Source organism: Zingiber officinale, chromosome 6A, assembly GCF_018446385.1.
Source record: "Zingiber officinale cultivar Zhangliang chromosome 6A, Zo_v1.1, whole genome shotgun sequence".
Classification (NCBI taxonomy): Eukaryota; Viridiplantae; Streptophyta; class Magnoliopsida; order Zingiberales; family Zingiberaceae; genus Zingiber; species Zingiber officinale.
The window spans coordinates 80,703,123-80,718,299 of NC_055997.1; the positions used below are offsets into that span (position 1 = coordinate 80,703,123).

General features: G+C 41.6%; 1 protein-coding gene across 1 annotated transcript in view; it reads right to left on the reverse strand.

Annotated features, from left to right (window-relative positions):
- The window catches only part of LOC121996710 (probable sphingolipid transporter spinster homolog 2), a 32,261-nt gene continuing 17,084 nt past the window's right edge, over nt 1-15,177 (reverse strand). The window contains exons 10-16 of the mRNA XM_042550778.1: nt 14,911-15,008; nt 13,668-13,744; nt 13,295-13,408; nt 12,566-12,685; nt 1,473-1,601; nt 635-713; nt 1-328 (exon numbers count right to left, since the gene is read on the reverse strand). Of these exons, the coding sequence (XP_042406712.1) occupies nt 210-328; nt 635-713; nt 1,473-1,601; nt 12,566-12,685; nt 13,295-13,408; nt 13,668-13,744; nt 14,911-15,008 (736 nt within the window). The 3' untranslated portion in view covers nt 1-209. The remainder of the gene's footprint in view (nt 329-634; nt 714-1,472; nt 1,602-12,565; nt 12,686-13,294; nt 13,409-13,667; nt 13,745-14,910; nt 15,009-15,177) is intronic.

Below are 15,177 nucleotides of genomic sequence, written 5' to 3' on the forward strand. Positions count from 1 at the left end.
TTGTGGACCAAAATGTATTTTTGATCGTACTTATCAATTTAACCCGTATAAATAGGTCTTTCAAAGCTTATATATAAATGCAAAAGAAAATAAGAATGAAAACACTTACAATCAAGAGAGTTCAAAGATGCTTCCCTTAGACTATATACATCCCCTGTGAAGAGCAGTAGATAGTTGAGAATTTTTTGCATTTAACTCTTGGAAATCTTTTAGCTGCATTCTTCTGAAACCTTATTAGCATCAAGCGATGGCTTTGTATTTGATGCCTTGGCGGAAGGAACATGTTCATTATCTTCGTTGAACCGGTCTACGCTTTTAAGAAGGATGCCTACTCACAAAAGAATACAAGACAGTGTGTTATTAGTCGGACAATGACTGGAACCAAGAATTCAAATATAGTGGGCAAAGGTTTGGGATATGATCAGGGGATAATAAATCAGAGTTAGTGTAAAAGTGAGGGTAAAAGGGGACCAAGAACAAGTACAGTACATATGGATTAACGACCATGCCAAGCATTCATGTTCAGAATGTCTTAAAAAGTGCAAAAGCATATGCTATGTGATTAGATTGCAATATATCCAATGAAACACAGGTCCAAAAGATTTGACAACTATTTGGCAATTGAATGTCCTACCTATGAACCAAATTCCAGAAGCAACAAACAGAATCGATGTCAGTATGAGAGAAGTTTCTCTCCAGTTGTTAACATAGTCCTGCAAAAAATAAGTGAAAATTAAACAAACTGGTGCAGGAGAATTTTTGAAGTGTCCAGCACAAGAAAACACAGATACTGGAAGCAACCTTTTTAGCTAGTTCATAGAACTGTGGCTGTGTTTTTATCTATTAAGGCCCGAAATGAATTCATAATCCTTGGAATGCATTACACCATAGCCACAACACAATGCTCTACCTAAAGATTGATATTTTGTAGGGCCACCACCATATGGGCCTCATATTATTTTGAGGACCAGACAAAGGAACACAGATAAATTCCTGAACTGGCTTTTATGCTGATGACTGTTCTCTGAGCAGACTTAATTTGTCCATCTATTATCATAACTTCTTGTATGAATCTTATAATGATTAGACACTTCATTTATCCTCTCCATACTCATGTTAGATAACTCTGTAGATCTTGAATAAAACATTTCTAGCAATTATGAATTTAATGGTAACTATGAAAACCAGTTTACATTCTTTTCTTTAATAGTTAAAACATTTGACATCATATTTATCTCAGCAGAGAGCTAATATCTATGGTTCAATTTTAACCAAAAGAAGGTTTAACTAATTCAAGAAAAATAGTAACCGGTCATCTTTCGGCATAAGATAATAGATAATAAATATATTGGACAATAGATAAAAGGAATGTGCAAACTTATTAGGTTTGAAAAGTTTCCATTCCCTCAGTGGACATTGTAAAGGAGAAGGAAACAGAAAACGTAAATACAAACAAAGGTGAAAGACAAAACCTGCAGGACCCCAACCAGTGGCGAGGATGGAACATCTCCAAATATGTGGATACAGACGGTTGAAATAGCCATTGACAGTGGCCTTAAGCTAGGATTGACACTATGAAGGCATACATAATTTACTGGACCCTGCAAGACCAAGTGAAAATATTTGTTCAGGTCAACATGTTATTATATTGCAGCGAGAAACTCAAGGAAAATAAAATCCATATTTTCGTTGAATTCATAGTTCCAATAGCATGAAACAATACACATAGGTAGAGTGCAAGCAGGTAAGGCAAAGAATATGGATGTTTTGCAGATTCAGTTATATTAATAGATGAAGCAACCCATAGCCTCCAAACAAATTAACAAGATTCTCCCGTTATCATATCTATTAGTTGAGCAACAGGTTATATATGTAGTCCATCACATGGTTTTGACCACACTGCTTTTCCTGTTTGCATTCCAAATATAAACTACCACACCATATCAATTTTAAAATCGCTACGTTCTTTCCTCCAATCCAAGGAAACTTCCTCTTGCGCCATTACTCAACCATGTAGCATTCTGATAATGTCAAAATTGGACAAAGGGTCACATAAGCGATACTTAACTTTTCTGCATGTGCCCATGACATAATAAGTGTTATGAAGCTTGATAGGAGCAATACACAATTTGATTCATGACACTGAACTTGACAAAGGTGATATAGATTTACAATAGAAAATTCACAGAACCAAACTAATACCCACAAAAAAAAAAACATTACTCGCATTATTAACTTTCAAATTCTAGTATTTTCATTTTCATGATAAAAATTATCAAATATTATTTAGACTAATATTCGAGGAAAATGAATATCTAACATCATCCAACTACAAAGAAAATGTGCATATAAGTTTATTGGCAATAAATGTAAAATAAATAAGTTGTCATTATCTTCATATGTCTGTATGCAACTTCAACAAAATAAGTTTTATGATTTTTATTGTCTAGGACTTTTTATGGAGAAATCTGATCAGATTGTCAAACATGAAAAATAGTCAAAACAATTGTGACTATTTGATAGTATAATCAAGAATATAGGGATAAATATCTTTAAGGAATTGAGAGTATGAATCCAGAATACAGTTTATTCACAAGTAAATATTACATCATTTTTCTTGCTGTTGACATGAGTCAGCACTGACCATACCAAACTGAAGAATATAGGGGTAAGTCTTTAAAGAATTGAGAATATGAATCCAGAGTATAGTTTATTAAAAAAATAAAAATTACATCAGTATTCGTGCTAACATGTAGATTGGCACAATAACCTGATGCTAATCCCTATCATGTTGACATGAGTCAGCACCGATCAAGTTTCAGTCCAGGTTAGGATTGAGAGCGATACCAAACTGAGATATAAAACCATGCCTCCAACTACTCTATGTTCCATTCCACGATTTCTACCTCCATAATACATCCTAAATGACCTCATGAGAGTTTTCGGTTAACATTACATTTATACCACCCCCACCCCCTTTTTATTTTTTCCTCGGAACAAACATAGATGCGCATGTAAAAACATGATGTTGACCCCCTATTGAGTTAACATGATTCAACACTGATAAGTCCCTGGGGCTATGGTCTGCAGTAGAACATCAGGTTGTCACCCAGATACTCACGGTTCGATCCCCAGATATGGCATATTTACAGAAATTTTTTTCTCCAAATAGGACGTGCAACCAAAGGATGTTGGACTTCTGAAATGTCTTCCGTGCGCTTCCCGATTTATCCTAGTGGCCGGTGGAAAAATTCTGTGGGACAGGGCCGCTCACCCCAAGGTCAGTCAATGAAGCTAATTGGGTTTATCATGATTCGACACTGATAAAATTTCACTCCAGGCTACGATTTAAAGCAATACCAGAACTGAGATATAAACTGATACGACAATAAAGATGGACCCCCAAAAATGGGTCAAAATATAAAAGACCAACTGGCGTGGAGGTCAAAGTCAAGAACTAATTGAAGCAATGTGCCCAAGCTGGCCACGTAGCCAGTCAGACGTGAATGTCCGACCTGGCCTCCTGCTCGACAGGACTTTGTGTCTCAACCTGGGTCAGGCAAGCCAGCCTCATTGCAGAACATTGAGTAACCCGACCGACAGCCTCAGCCGATCGAGGATGTGAGCCAATCGGACACTCCATTCTTTTACGGCCAAGGAAGGGGTCGAGTGAAGACCAAGTTATCAGCGGTGACCCATAGGGTCGAGTCAGCGATCTCCCTAAGATGGTTGATCGGCCTAACGCGGGTCCTATGTTCCCGCCATATCTTACTCTTTTGGAAGTTTGTGCTATGAAAAACAGAGAATATACTACAAGCAAATCGTACTTTAGAAGCTTCAAGTCTGTCAAATTATAGAGATTTACGTACTCATTTAAAGAAAGGTGTCAAAAGCACTTTATGGCCTGTCCTTTCTTATGAATGCTTTGGGAAGCATGCAACTACTTTGCAATGCGTGCATAAATACAACAGTGATACTAAAAAAGGGGGTCTCCATTCACTGGTGAAGGTATGCAATGCTCTATAATTTTACACGCTCATTTGATATTGTTCATCTTCACTATTTCCTCTCCACAAACTGATCACTGACTTGAGCGTCGGAGACCCCTCCCTGGCCCGGCACTAACGCTCTCTATGTTGCAGGACAACGCGGAGTCTTCATTTGGTCAACAGCAAAATCACATCCCCAACTCACCGCCTTCATCGCTTTCGGACAGGATCATATTTGGCACCATTTGTGAAATTTTCACCTACTTCCGAGACGTAAAGATGGAGAATGCTAGACGGCCCACCATAGTGACTTTAACCCAGGAAGAGCTATTTGAGCTGCGAAGATTGTGAAACAACAACAAGCAGTCAAGTGTCGAATGTTGAACGACTCGTCTGTATCCGCTACGGGCCAACGCACTGAACATGGGACCCGAGTGGAGGGTCTCACCGGGAGTCAACTAAACCACCTGCCGACGGGCGCATTCCATCAAGCACCCATGTCGCTAGTGCCCAATGCACTAATCTCATACCACAGAGCATTATTCAGAACGCCTTCAGAAGTGCATGTTCGAGCAGAAAGGACACAAGGATCGTCCTCCGAGAACGAGCCCACCTAGGATGTTTCTAAGGGCAAAGCACCTCGAACCGACAATTCCCCCGAGCGGGTAAACATGCCATTTTCCGAGGAGATACTTGATGACCAGCTGCCAGCTCATTTTTGACCTTTGTCGATTGGAGAAAATGGAGGCTCGAGCGATCCCGAGGACCATCTACTTAAGTTTGAGAATATGGGCATACTCCACCAATAATGTTAAGTGTTTCTCACTACCCTATCAGGCTCGGTACAAAGATGGTTCAAACGATTGCCTGCCGAGTCCATCAGCAGCTTCAAGGACTTCTGAGCGGCTTTCCTTCAACACTTGGCCAACCGCTGCCGTTATCAGAAAACAAAGGTGAATTTGCTTTCCCTCAAGCAAGAAATCAAAGAAGCATTAAGGACTTATATCAAGAGATTCATCCAAGTGGCCATGGTGTCCCGTCGACCACTAAGGAAATTTGGTAAGTGTCTTTTCACTAGCACTTACAAATAATGATTTCTTCCGATCCCTCGTCAGGAGCCTCCGAATGATTTCAATCATATGTTCGGACAGGCTGCAAAATATATCAACGTTGAGGAAGTCTAATCAACTCGAAAGAAAGAAGTGATCCCCGAGCCTCCTAGTGTTCATGAGCGCCAATCGGCCAGCAGTAATGTGCTACCAAAAGGGCCCCGAGTGGGCCCTCAACAACAACATCAGGAGTCTTGACCGCATACGATCCAGCATGTGGAAGCTAAGCGGAGACAATGGACCCCGATATTCTGCTCTTACCATCGCTCAACGACTCACAACACGAAGGACTACTGCCACTTTAATCCAGGGCCTCGCAACCAGCACCTCAAGGATTCCACCGGCAATCTCCCTCTCCAACCCACTAACATCATCGCCGACCGGGCAGGCCCTAAGGTCAAAGCAACATAACGACCGAGCGGAACCAGCAACGACCCTAGCAAAGAGAAAATCAAATGCCCACTCGGACATCGGTCGAGTGGCCAACACGCCGATCGAATCGGGAGGAAGAAAATCACGGTAATGCCACTCGGGGCGACATCAACATAATAGTAGGTGGCCCGATCAACGGTGACTCCAACCGGGCCAGGAAATCACACGCACGTTGATTGGAGATCCATGCGATCGGGTGCAGCAAGGAGAAGACACAAAGTGATTGTTGGTGGTTCATGTCGAAAGAACAGCTGAAATAGAAGTACAAAGTGATTGAAGGACACCCTTGACAGAATTCCTCCGATCGAGAAATGCATCGGCAAACCGAAAACAAGCTTATTTGATAAAAAAAGAATCGATCGGTTCACGCTGATAGAGGATCATTTATACAAGAGAGCCTTTTCCAGCCATTGCTTAAACACGTCAAATTGGAGAACGTCCAATACATTTTGCAGGAAGTAAACCAAGGCTCTTATGGCAATCATCCAGGCAGTTGTTCGCAGGCCCGGAAGATCTTATTCGTCGGATATTTTTCGCCCACCCTGCAAGCAAGCGTAGCTCGGACAATGGTCACTTGTCTATCACGTCAGAGACATCAAAACATACCGCACTAACCTACTGAAGAAGTAAAGACATCAATTGTCTCGTGCTAGTTTGACCAGTGGGGCATGAATATTGTTAGACATTTTCCCATGGAGACCAATCAGAGGAAATTCATCCTCGTAGCCGTAGATTATTTTTCCAAGTGGGTGGAAGTCGAGTCACACGCTAAGATAACAGAGCAAATGAATATCAAGTTTTTATGGCAGAATATTGTGTCGGTTCAACGTTCCTCACAAACTCGTTTCTAATAATGGAAGGCATTTCAAGGACGGTTGATTAAAGAGTAGTGTGCAAGCTATGGCATTTTGCAGGCCTTCACTCCCGTGGCTTATCCCTAGAGCAACGGTCAGACGGATGTCAGCAACAGAGAAATTATCAGAGGACTTAGAACCTGGCTCGACCACCTTAGAGGAAGCTGTGTCGATGAGCTTCTAAGTGTGTTATGGACATACTGCACCACACCCCGAGAAGTCACCGGCATAACCCCTTTCCACTTGGTGTATGGAGGAGAAGCAATAGTACTGGTGGAAATAGGCTTTGAATCCGATCAGAGACAGCTATATGATGAGGAAAACTCCGATCGACGTCTTATGCAGTTGGACTTAGTAGAGGAAATCAGAGATAAAGCAGTTGTTTGGCTGATGGCATACAGGCGAAAAATGAAGTAGAACTACAACAGAAGGGTTATTCCGAGATCTTTCTAAGTCGACGACTTAGTATGGAAGAGAATCAAACCGGTCGACGATGTCAGCAAGTTGGAGCCCCATAGGGCGGATCGTATAGAGTGATACAAAAGCTCAGCGTGGGATCTTATTACCCGCAGGATGAAAATGGAAAAAACCTGGATCAACCGTGGAGCGCAAATCATCACTATCAAAACGTGTAGTAAGTTTGCGCTAAATTTATGTAAATTGTAAAAAGTATTGTTCTATGAATGCAAAAAAGTTTAAGCGAAAAATAATTTAGTATCCAGACTCTCGTGCCGATCGGTTGAGTTATAAGTGAGCATGCAGACTCTCACACTGTTCAGCCAAGTTATAAGTGAGCATGCTCTCACGCCTAAGTATTTAGACTTTCGTGTCGATCGACCGAGTTATAAGTAAGCATGCTCTCACGCCAAGTCCCAGAATCTCGCGTCGTTCGACCGAGTTATGAGTAAGCATGCTCTCACACCTAAGTATCCAAACTCTCGCGTCGTTTGACCGAGTTATAAGTGAGCATGCTTTCACGCCTAAGTATCCAGACTCTCGCACTACTCGACCAAGTTATAAGTAAGCATACTGTCACGCCTAAGTATCCAGACTCTCATGTCGATCGGTCGAGTTATAAATGAGCATACTCTCATGACAAGTCTCAGACTCTCGCGTCGTTCGGCCAAGTTATAAGTGAGCATGCTCTTACACCTAAGTATCCAGACTCTCGCGTCGTTCGGCCGAGTTATAAATGAGTTTGCTCTCACGCCTAAGTATCCAGACTCCCATGACGCTCGGCCGAATTATAAGTGAGCATACTCTTATGCCAAGTCTCAAACTCTCGCGCGTCTCAGTCGAGTTATAAGTGAGCATGTCTCACGCCAAGTCTCAGACTCTTGTGCCGATCGGCCGAGTTATAAGTGAGCATGCTCTCACGCTAAGTATCCAGACTCTCGTGCCAATTGACCGAGTTATAAGTGAGCATACTCTTATGCCTATATATCCAAACTCTCACGTCATTCAACTGAGTTATAAGTGAGCTTGCTCTCACGCCTAAGTATCCAAACTTTCGTGCTACTCGGCCGATTTATAAGTGAGCATGCTCTCATGCCATGTCCCAGACTCTTGCGTCGTTCGACCAAGTTATAAGTGAGCATGCTTTCACGCCTGAGTATTCAAACTCTCGGGCAAGTTATAAGTGAGCATGCTCTCACGCCAAATCTCAAACTCTCACATCATTCGGTCGAGTTATAAGTGAGTATGCTCTCACGCCAAATATCTAGACTTTCGTGTCATTCGACCTAATTATAAGTGAACTTGCTCTCACAACCAATTATCTAGATTCTCGAGCCGCTCGGCTGGGTCTCAAGCCGTCAAGCCTAGCGGCTGAGTCACAAGCGAGCTTAATTTCACCGCTAAGTGGTAAAACTCTCCCTGAACCCCAGGAAATCACCGCGAGCAAGATTCTTTATAATGTTGCCTAAGTAAACTAAGAGCGCGAAGTCTAAATGACAAAAGAAGTACAACTAAAGGCTAAAGCATTCGAAAGATGAAAATTCCAAGACACAGAGCAAATGTACATGGCATAAAAAAAACAGTTTTTTTTTTACTAACAAACTTGAGAAAAATACTAGGCCAAGTCGGCGATGACATCACCTGGGATCACCTCTAAGATTTTCTGCCATTTGATGAAGGTCGGGGGAACCTCGACAGAGAGATAACCACCCTCCTTCAGTTGTTTAAGGGTCCCTTCAATGCCATATCCGAACAGTTTAATGGTCCGATCGATCAACAACTAGTTGGAGTCTCTCGAGCGAAGATACTCCACCCTGTGAACTTAAGCAAGATTAGCCTTGGAAGCCTCCAACTCGCCCTTAAAGGCTTGCAGCTCAGCGTTCTGCCCTGCAATCGTTTATTGATAAACCCCGAGTTGCAACTCGTGGCTTGCTTGTTCGGTCGTCTGGCCAACTTGCTCAGTGAGGAGAGCGTCCGAGCCTCCTTATTCTTGATATCCAAGTCTTCAATGGCCCTGAGCTTCCTGACGTTGGCCGAGCTGATCTTTGATTCAAGGTTGTGGGCCTGATTCCACAGCTTCTCGAGCTCGACGGCTTGATCATGGTTTTTGTCTTTTTCCACTGTCAACGTCCGCTCGAACCCTAAGAGCTGCTCGGATTGCTACTCCGAATCCTCTTTCAGTTGGGTCACCTCAGCAGTTAGACTTGGGAGGCGCCGACTCCTCCGATCGAGACTTGCACTTGTTTAAATTCGTGGTTTAGTTGAGCCAGCCTTTGGCACATTGTCAGGCCCTCTACCCAGAATCGTTAAAAGAAAAAAAAGTGATCAAGAGAAGCTGATCGGGGAATTTAATTATTTAAAATATTAAACAAACTCACCGCCGTGGAATTTTGGCTGAAACCGTCAGCCAACTCATCGAGTGGACTGGTCCCCGCTCTAGCTCTGGCTTTCGCCCAAGTCTAGGCCAAGGGACCTTGGATCCTAATTTTATGCTCGAGGGCACGTAGCTCATTCGGGTCGGGATAACGCCACTCATTGATGGGCAATCTGAGGATGGTCGTGATATATCTGTGGAGCTAATTGGTTCTAAGCTGGCCTTGCTTTTGGATTTTGACATGGGAATTGAACGGATGGTGGAGAGGAGGGCCACTAGGTCGGCTGGTGGAAGCATCATATAAGCTATAAGTCGAGCGGAAGGCGTTCGATTAGATGAGAGGGGAATCGATCGACCGACTGCTCTCTCGGAAACAATGGAGGTAGAACTTTCCCCCTTCTAGGAAGGTGGTCGAACGGCCAATGCAGCAACAGAGCTCGGCTGAGCGGAGGTCGCCGATCGGGTAGAAGTTTCCATTCTAAGCCTTTTACGACGTTGGCGCTAGAGAAACGGCTTGGCGAATGTTGTAGACTCTGAAGGAACTACTATGGGCACCAATAAAGGGCACTCAAGAGGTAGCTCTTCAGTGTTAGCAGCGACGTTGCTCCCCGCTCTTCTTCATCGTCAGTCGACCCTTCACAGATTCTTATTGACAAGAGCCCAAGGCTCTCCAGTTCAACAACTCCCTGGCTTCGACCTCTTCATCAGCTAACTTCGTGGATTCGCTGAGCAAAGCCTTAACATTACTTTAGTTGCAAAAATCAGTTAGATCCAAAAACGATAGAAGGAAAAATTGCTCACCAAAAGGGTCAGGTAGCTACGCACGAATGGGACTTAACCCGAACATGTACAAAATGCCCTCTATCAGCAGCCTATGGGTGTGGTATTTCAAGCCGATCAGTTGCGCAATGGCTTGAAGGTAGGTCAACTCCCACCTATATTTGCCCAGCTCGGGAGGGTTGGGCAACTCCTTTGCCAACCGATCAGGAAAGCTGCCTGATCGAGAAGTCAAAGGTAGAATGAGACTTCTGGCCCTTGTTGCAAGAGGGCATTTTATCAAAGTACTCGGTGCCCACTCGGGCTTGGAAAAGAAAGACGCCTAGTTCAGATAGCTTTAGGTAATAAAAGTAATGAAAAATACGAGAGTTAAGAGGGATTTTGTACAAACTGAAGAACACTACAACTCCACCTTAAGCCTAAAGGAGTTTGGCACTAGTTGCTACAGAGGAATATAGAAATATCTACAAACCTCGGAGAAAAAAGGATATATCGGAAAGTGAAGGCCAGCATAAAGTTGATCCTTAAAGAAAGTAAGAAAACCATCAGGAGGTGTGTGGGGGAGAACGTATGCAGAGGGGATGGCAAGCTAATGATTAGAGGGAATGTGGTATGTAAGTTTCATTTGATCCACTTAGTCACCATTGAAATCATACGAAGTGGAAGTATACCACAAATCGAGGAGAGCAGGAGGAGGAGCAGGTGAAGGAGCCATGAGGAGGAGAGGATGAAGATCAAAAATTGAGAGAAGGATGAAACTTACTAGAACGTGGATCGCCGGCGGCAGTAAACAAAGAACGAAAAAAAAGAAGAAAATGCAAAGGAGGAAGACGAAGGCTGAAACAAAGGTGATACAATGTAAAGAAAAACAAAGGCTCTAAAAACCTTATCACCTATTGTTCGAGATCGTCCGAACAAGGGTTTAGAAAAACAAGTCTTGATCAGGGCCGTCAAATTTGAAAAGGTAGTTATCACATTGAATCCTAACAATCGCCCATCACATCGAACATTCGACGGCATAAGAATGTGGCGCGTGGCCGTCAATCATAGGATGCATTAATGAGGAATGGAGATGATTAGCAGGCGCATGATGAAAAAGCATGCTCCGCATGCTTTTTATTAATGGCGGAGGATTTGATCAATTTTCGAGAAATTAAGACGATGTCAGCCGGGATAAGAAAAACACTATGCAAAATTAGGGGCCGCTCGGGAAAAAGTTGAGACAAAAGATAACAAACAACCAAGGGTCGTCGACATTCAAGCCAAGCGACGTCATACCACAATGCCTCCGGTCGGGGAGGAAAGAATTCGTGGAGAAACTTTAGAGGAAGGCAGTGGTTGCTTCAACCGAGCGACAGCTAAGAAAGCAAAATGCCCGGTCGGAAAGGAGTGCCTATAATACTAAAGGTCGAGTTAGTCGAACTTACAGTCTCCTTCGACTTGACTTGAAGGACAGGCTTATAATACGACAATAAAGGTGGACCCCAAAAAACGAGTCAAAATATAAAAGATCGGCGGGCGTGGAGGTCAAAGTCAAGAAGTGATTGAAGCAACGTGCCCAAGCTAGCCACGTAGTCGGTCGAATGCGAATGTCCAACCAAGCCTCCCGCTCGGCTGAACTTTGTGTCTCAACTCAGGTCAGGTTGGCCAACCTCATTATGAAGCATTGAGTAACCCGATCGGCTGCCTCAGCCGATCAAGGATATTGAGTCGATCGGACACTCTATTCCTTTACAGACAAGGAAGGGGCCGAGTGAAGACCAGGTCATCAGTGGTGGCCCATAGAGTCGAGTCGGCTTTCTCCCTAAGAGATGGTCGATCGACCTAGCGCAAGTCTCATGTTCCTGCTATATCTTACTCTTTTGGAAGTTTGTGCTGTGAAGGACAGAGAATATACTGTAGGCAAATCGTACTTTAGAAGCTTCCACCTGACAAATCAAAGAGATTTGTACACTCGTTTAACAAAAGATGTTAGAAGCACTTTATGGCATGTCCTTTCTTAGGAAGGCTTTAAGAAGCATACAAATGCTTTGAGATGCGTGCGTAAATACAACAGTGACACTATAAAAAGAGTCTCCATTCACTAGTGAAGGTATGTGATGCTCTATAATTTTACACGCTCATTTGCTACTGTTTATCTTCACTATTTTCTCTCCACAAACCGATCACTGACTTAAGCGTTGGAGGGACAACGTCGGGATCTCTCCCCTGGCCCAACACTAAGGCTCTCTGCGTTGCAGGATAGCACGGAGTCTTCATTTGGTCAATGAGCCACGTCCCCAGCTCACCGCCTTCACCGCTTTCGGACAGGATCATAAACCATGCATCTAACCATTCTCTGTTCCATTCCACCATTTCTATCTCCAAAATACCTTACTAAATAAATGACCACATGATAGTTTCCACTCAAAGGACATGATATTACATTTATGTTTCCCTTATTTTTTCTCTCAACAAGTAATATACAAAAAGGATAATTATCACTGCATGCTTGTCTCCGACGATCTGTCAAGGAACACAACAATGCTGACAGGAAAAAGGGAATAAAAGATTTTGAAGGAGAGAAGCTTGTACCTGCGTGGCAAAGACAAGAATTTCTCCAACCGCAAAGAAGGCTATAAAACCATAGAGGCTTCTGAAGCAAAAAGCACTGAAACAAAAAATAGCCCCCAAAAATGTTGCTCCAGATAGAAGCTGCAAGGTACATATATATCTATCAAATTTATGCACAAGACATAAAGGGCGAAAAATATAAACATTAATAGTACATAAGCTGATTCAAAATAGCCGAAAATACAAGAAACATAAGATGTTGAATGATAATAAAATAAATGATGTCAGAGAAACACAGGTTATTTCCTGGCCACCAATTAGTTATTCGGATGCGACTAAATATATGATTAAAGAACTAGCATATTCCTTCATATGCATCTTCAATTAGTTATTGATTTGCAATTACTTTCCGCCGTGCGAATCTCAGATTAACAATAAAAATAAGGGGAGAAATAAAAAAGGGGTGTGTTTAATAAAAAAACAATGTTGGTATTGAGTTGTCTTTTGGTGAAAACAAATTATAGAGCATATTTAGGTAAACCGGCCTATTTCATTTGATGCAGAACTTTGTCAGAATTAACAAGTAAAATGATGGAACTAACCAAGGCTCAGTGGTGGCAAGGAAAACAAACAGAGGTTCAGGAGTGATAAACAAAGAAATAAGATTCATCAACAATTAGTCAAGTCGGCCAAAGGTTGCACTCCATGCAAATACAGATGAAAACACTGTGCTAACAAATATAAGGATACCTTAAAAGCATTGGAGATAGTAGAGTTGATGAGATCAAGAATGAATCCACCAGCTAGAGTTCCAACAATCCCACAAACTATAGTAATCCCTCCAAACATCAAATCAGCATTGCTCTGAGGATAATTTAACAAACAATTCATAACATGAACACTTGTATAACAACTATATAGATGAATAGAAGAGAAATTGGAATGAAGTTGTAAGCGTAGGCCCATGGTTCCAAGTCAAGAACTAGAAGATAAGGAACAAAAATAAAAGTGTAGCAGAGAAGCACTAGTTGGTCAGGCAAAACAATCAATGATATTTGTTTGACAGAGATCTTCAAAACCAGAAAAACATTTACACAGAAAAATTAATCAGGATTCAGATTACCATATTGTAGATATCATGACCAGCTTTGGGCCCCCAGTATGAATAAGCCCCTATAACAAAATTGTAAGCAATATACCCTGCAGATTGCAAGGTTGCTAAGGTATCAGAAAATTGTAAATCAGAGTAATTAATAGTTGAAGTGTAACAGCCAAAACGGCATCAATTAGTTGACTCCTTTCTATGTTTTTCCTATAGATACTAACTGAATGTTCATTCTATTGATATCAACAATAAAATTGTCATCGCTATGTTCCACAATATCACCACCAGATTCTGCAAACAATCATAATGGAACTATTATACTACAGGTTTGCGTATATTCTTCGTGTGCAATGCAACATAATAGAAGGGAGGTAATTAGAGGAATAGAAAATAGATAAATAAGTGCATGAAGAGGAAGGTGGCCAGAGGACACAGTGCAATGCCTGTAGTCAACGTGCATGGAATGCAGAATGGCAACCACTTCTCTCAATAGGATATTTCGGATTACATGGATGATATAGGCCTACTGCCAACTAAAAAATGTAATAGCTCTTTGCTAGTTGAGCCACAAGGCAACCCCCTTCATCAAAAAAATGTAAGAAGTCTATAAAGGGTCATAAGCTTGATTAGCATGCCGATAACACAAGTTCTTCACATAATACAATAACCAAAAAACTTAAATTTACTACAACATAAACAATAACAATGAATAAACACACTAGCTTTCCTAAAGGATAACTTTGCATGTAAGACCATGTCCAAAGCACAAGTTAGTCTGGTGTCCAGAAGGATGAACGATATACAACCTTATCCGAGAACAAGGAAAGCAGCTTCCATAACCTGAACCAACATTAATGAGGTGACAGGGAAGCAACTTTATCTTTGTGCCAAGGTTTTTCTACTAAGATGCTTTACTTTCTTTACAACTTTAATAAAGTTAAATCAATGTAAGTACTAGATTTAGAGTTGACCAGGAGAATGTGCAATGATTAATGATTATGCCAACAGAGTAAAAGTAACAAGAAGGTTATATAGCTGAAGACTTTCTGTTAGTAACATTTATGTTTTATGAAAAGAAACAATTTTTGACAGATATTTGTTGGATTGGCCTAGTACATTATGAGCTATCCAACGACCTAACATTTGAAATCAAATTCGCATAACATTGTTAAGGAGACAGAGATAGTAGATTGACAGAACTTTGCATAGAACGGATAAAGTAAATAAAAAAACTCAGCTCAGTATCTGTTAAGGCCATTACCCAGAACATTTACTAGATAGACTTTCTCTGATAGAAGCATCTTCATATCTTCCCAAAACCTTGAAACTTGACTCACAATCCTATCAACTCCACTACACCTATATTGGAGTCATAAAGAAACATAACAATTAGAATAAAGAATATTTTTAAAATATAAAATAGCCAAAAAAAAACAAATTCTTTGATTATAAAGTTGCTTCCTAAAGCTAACAGTATCTCATTCTCTTGTGAGGACTGTGTGCTTAGCTTGTTGTCGTAATTATTGTA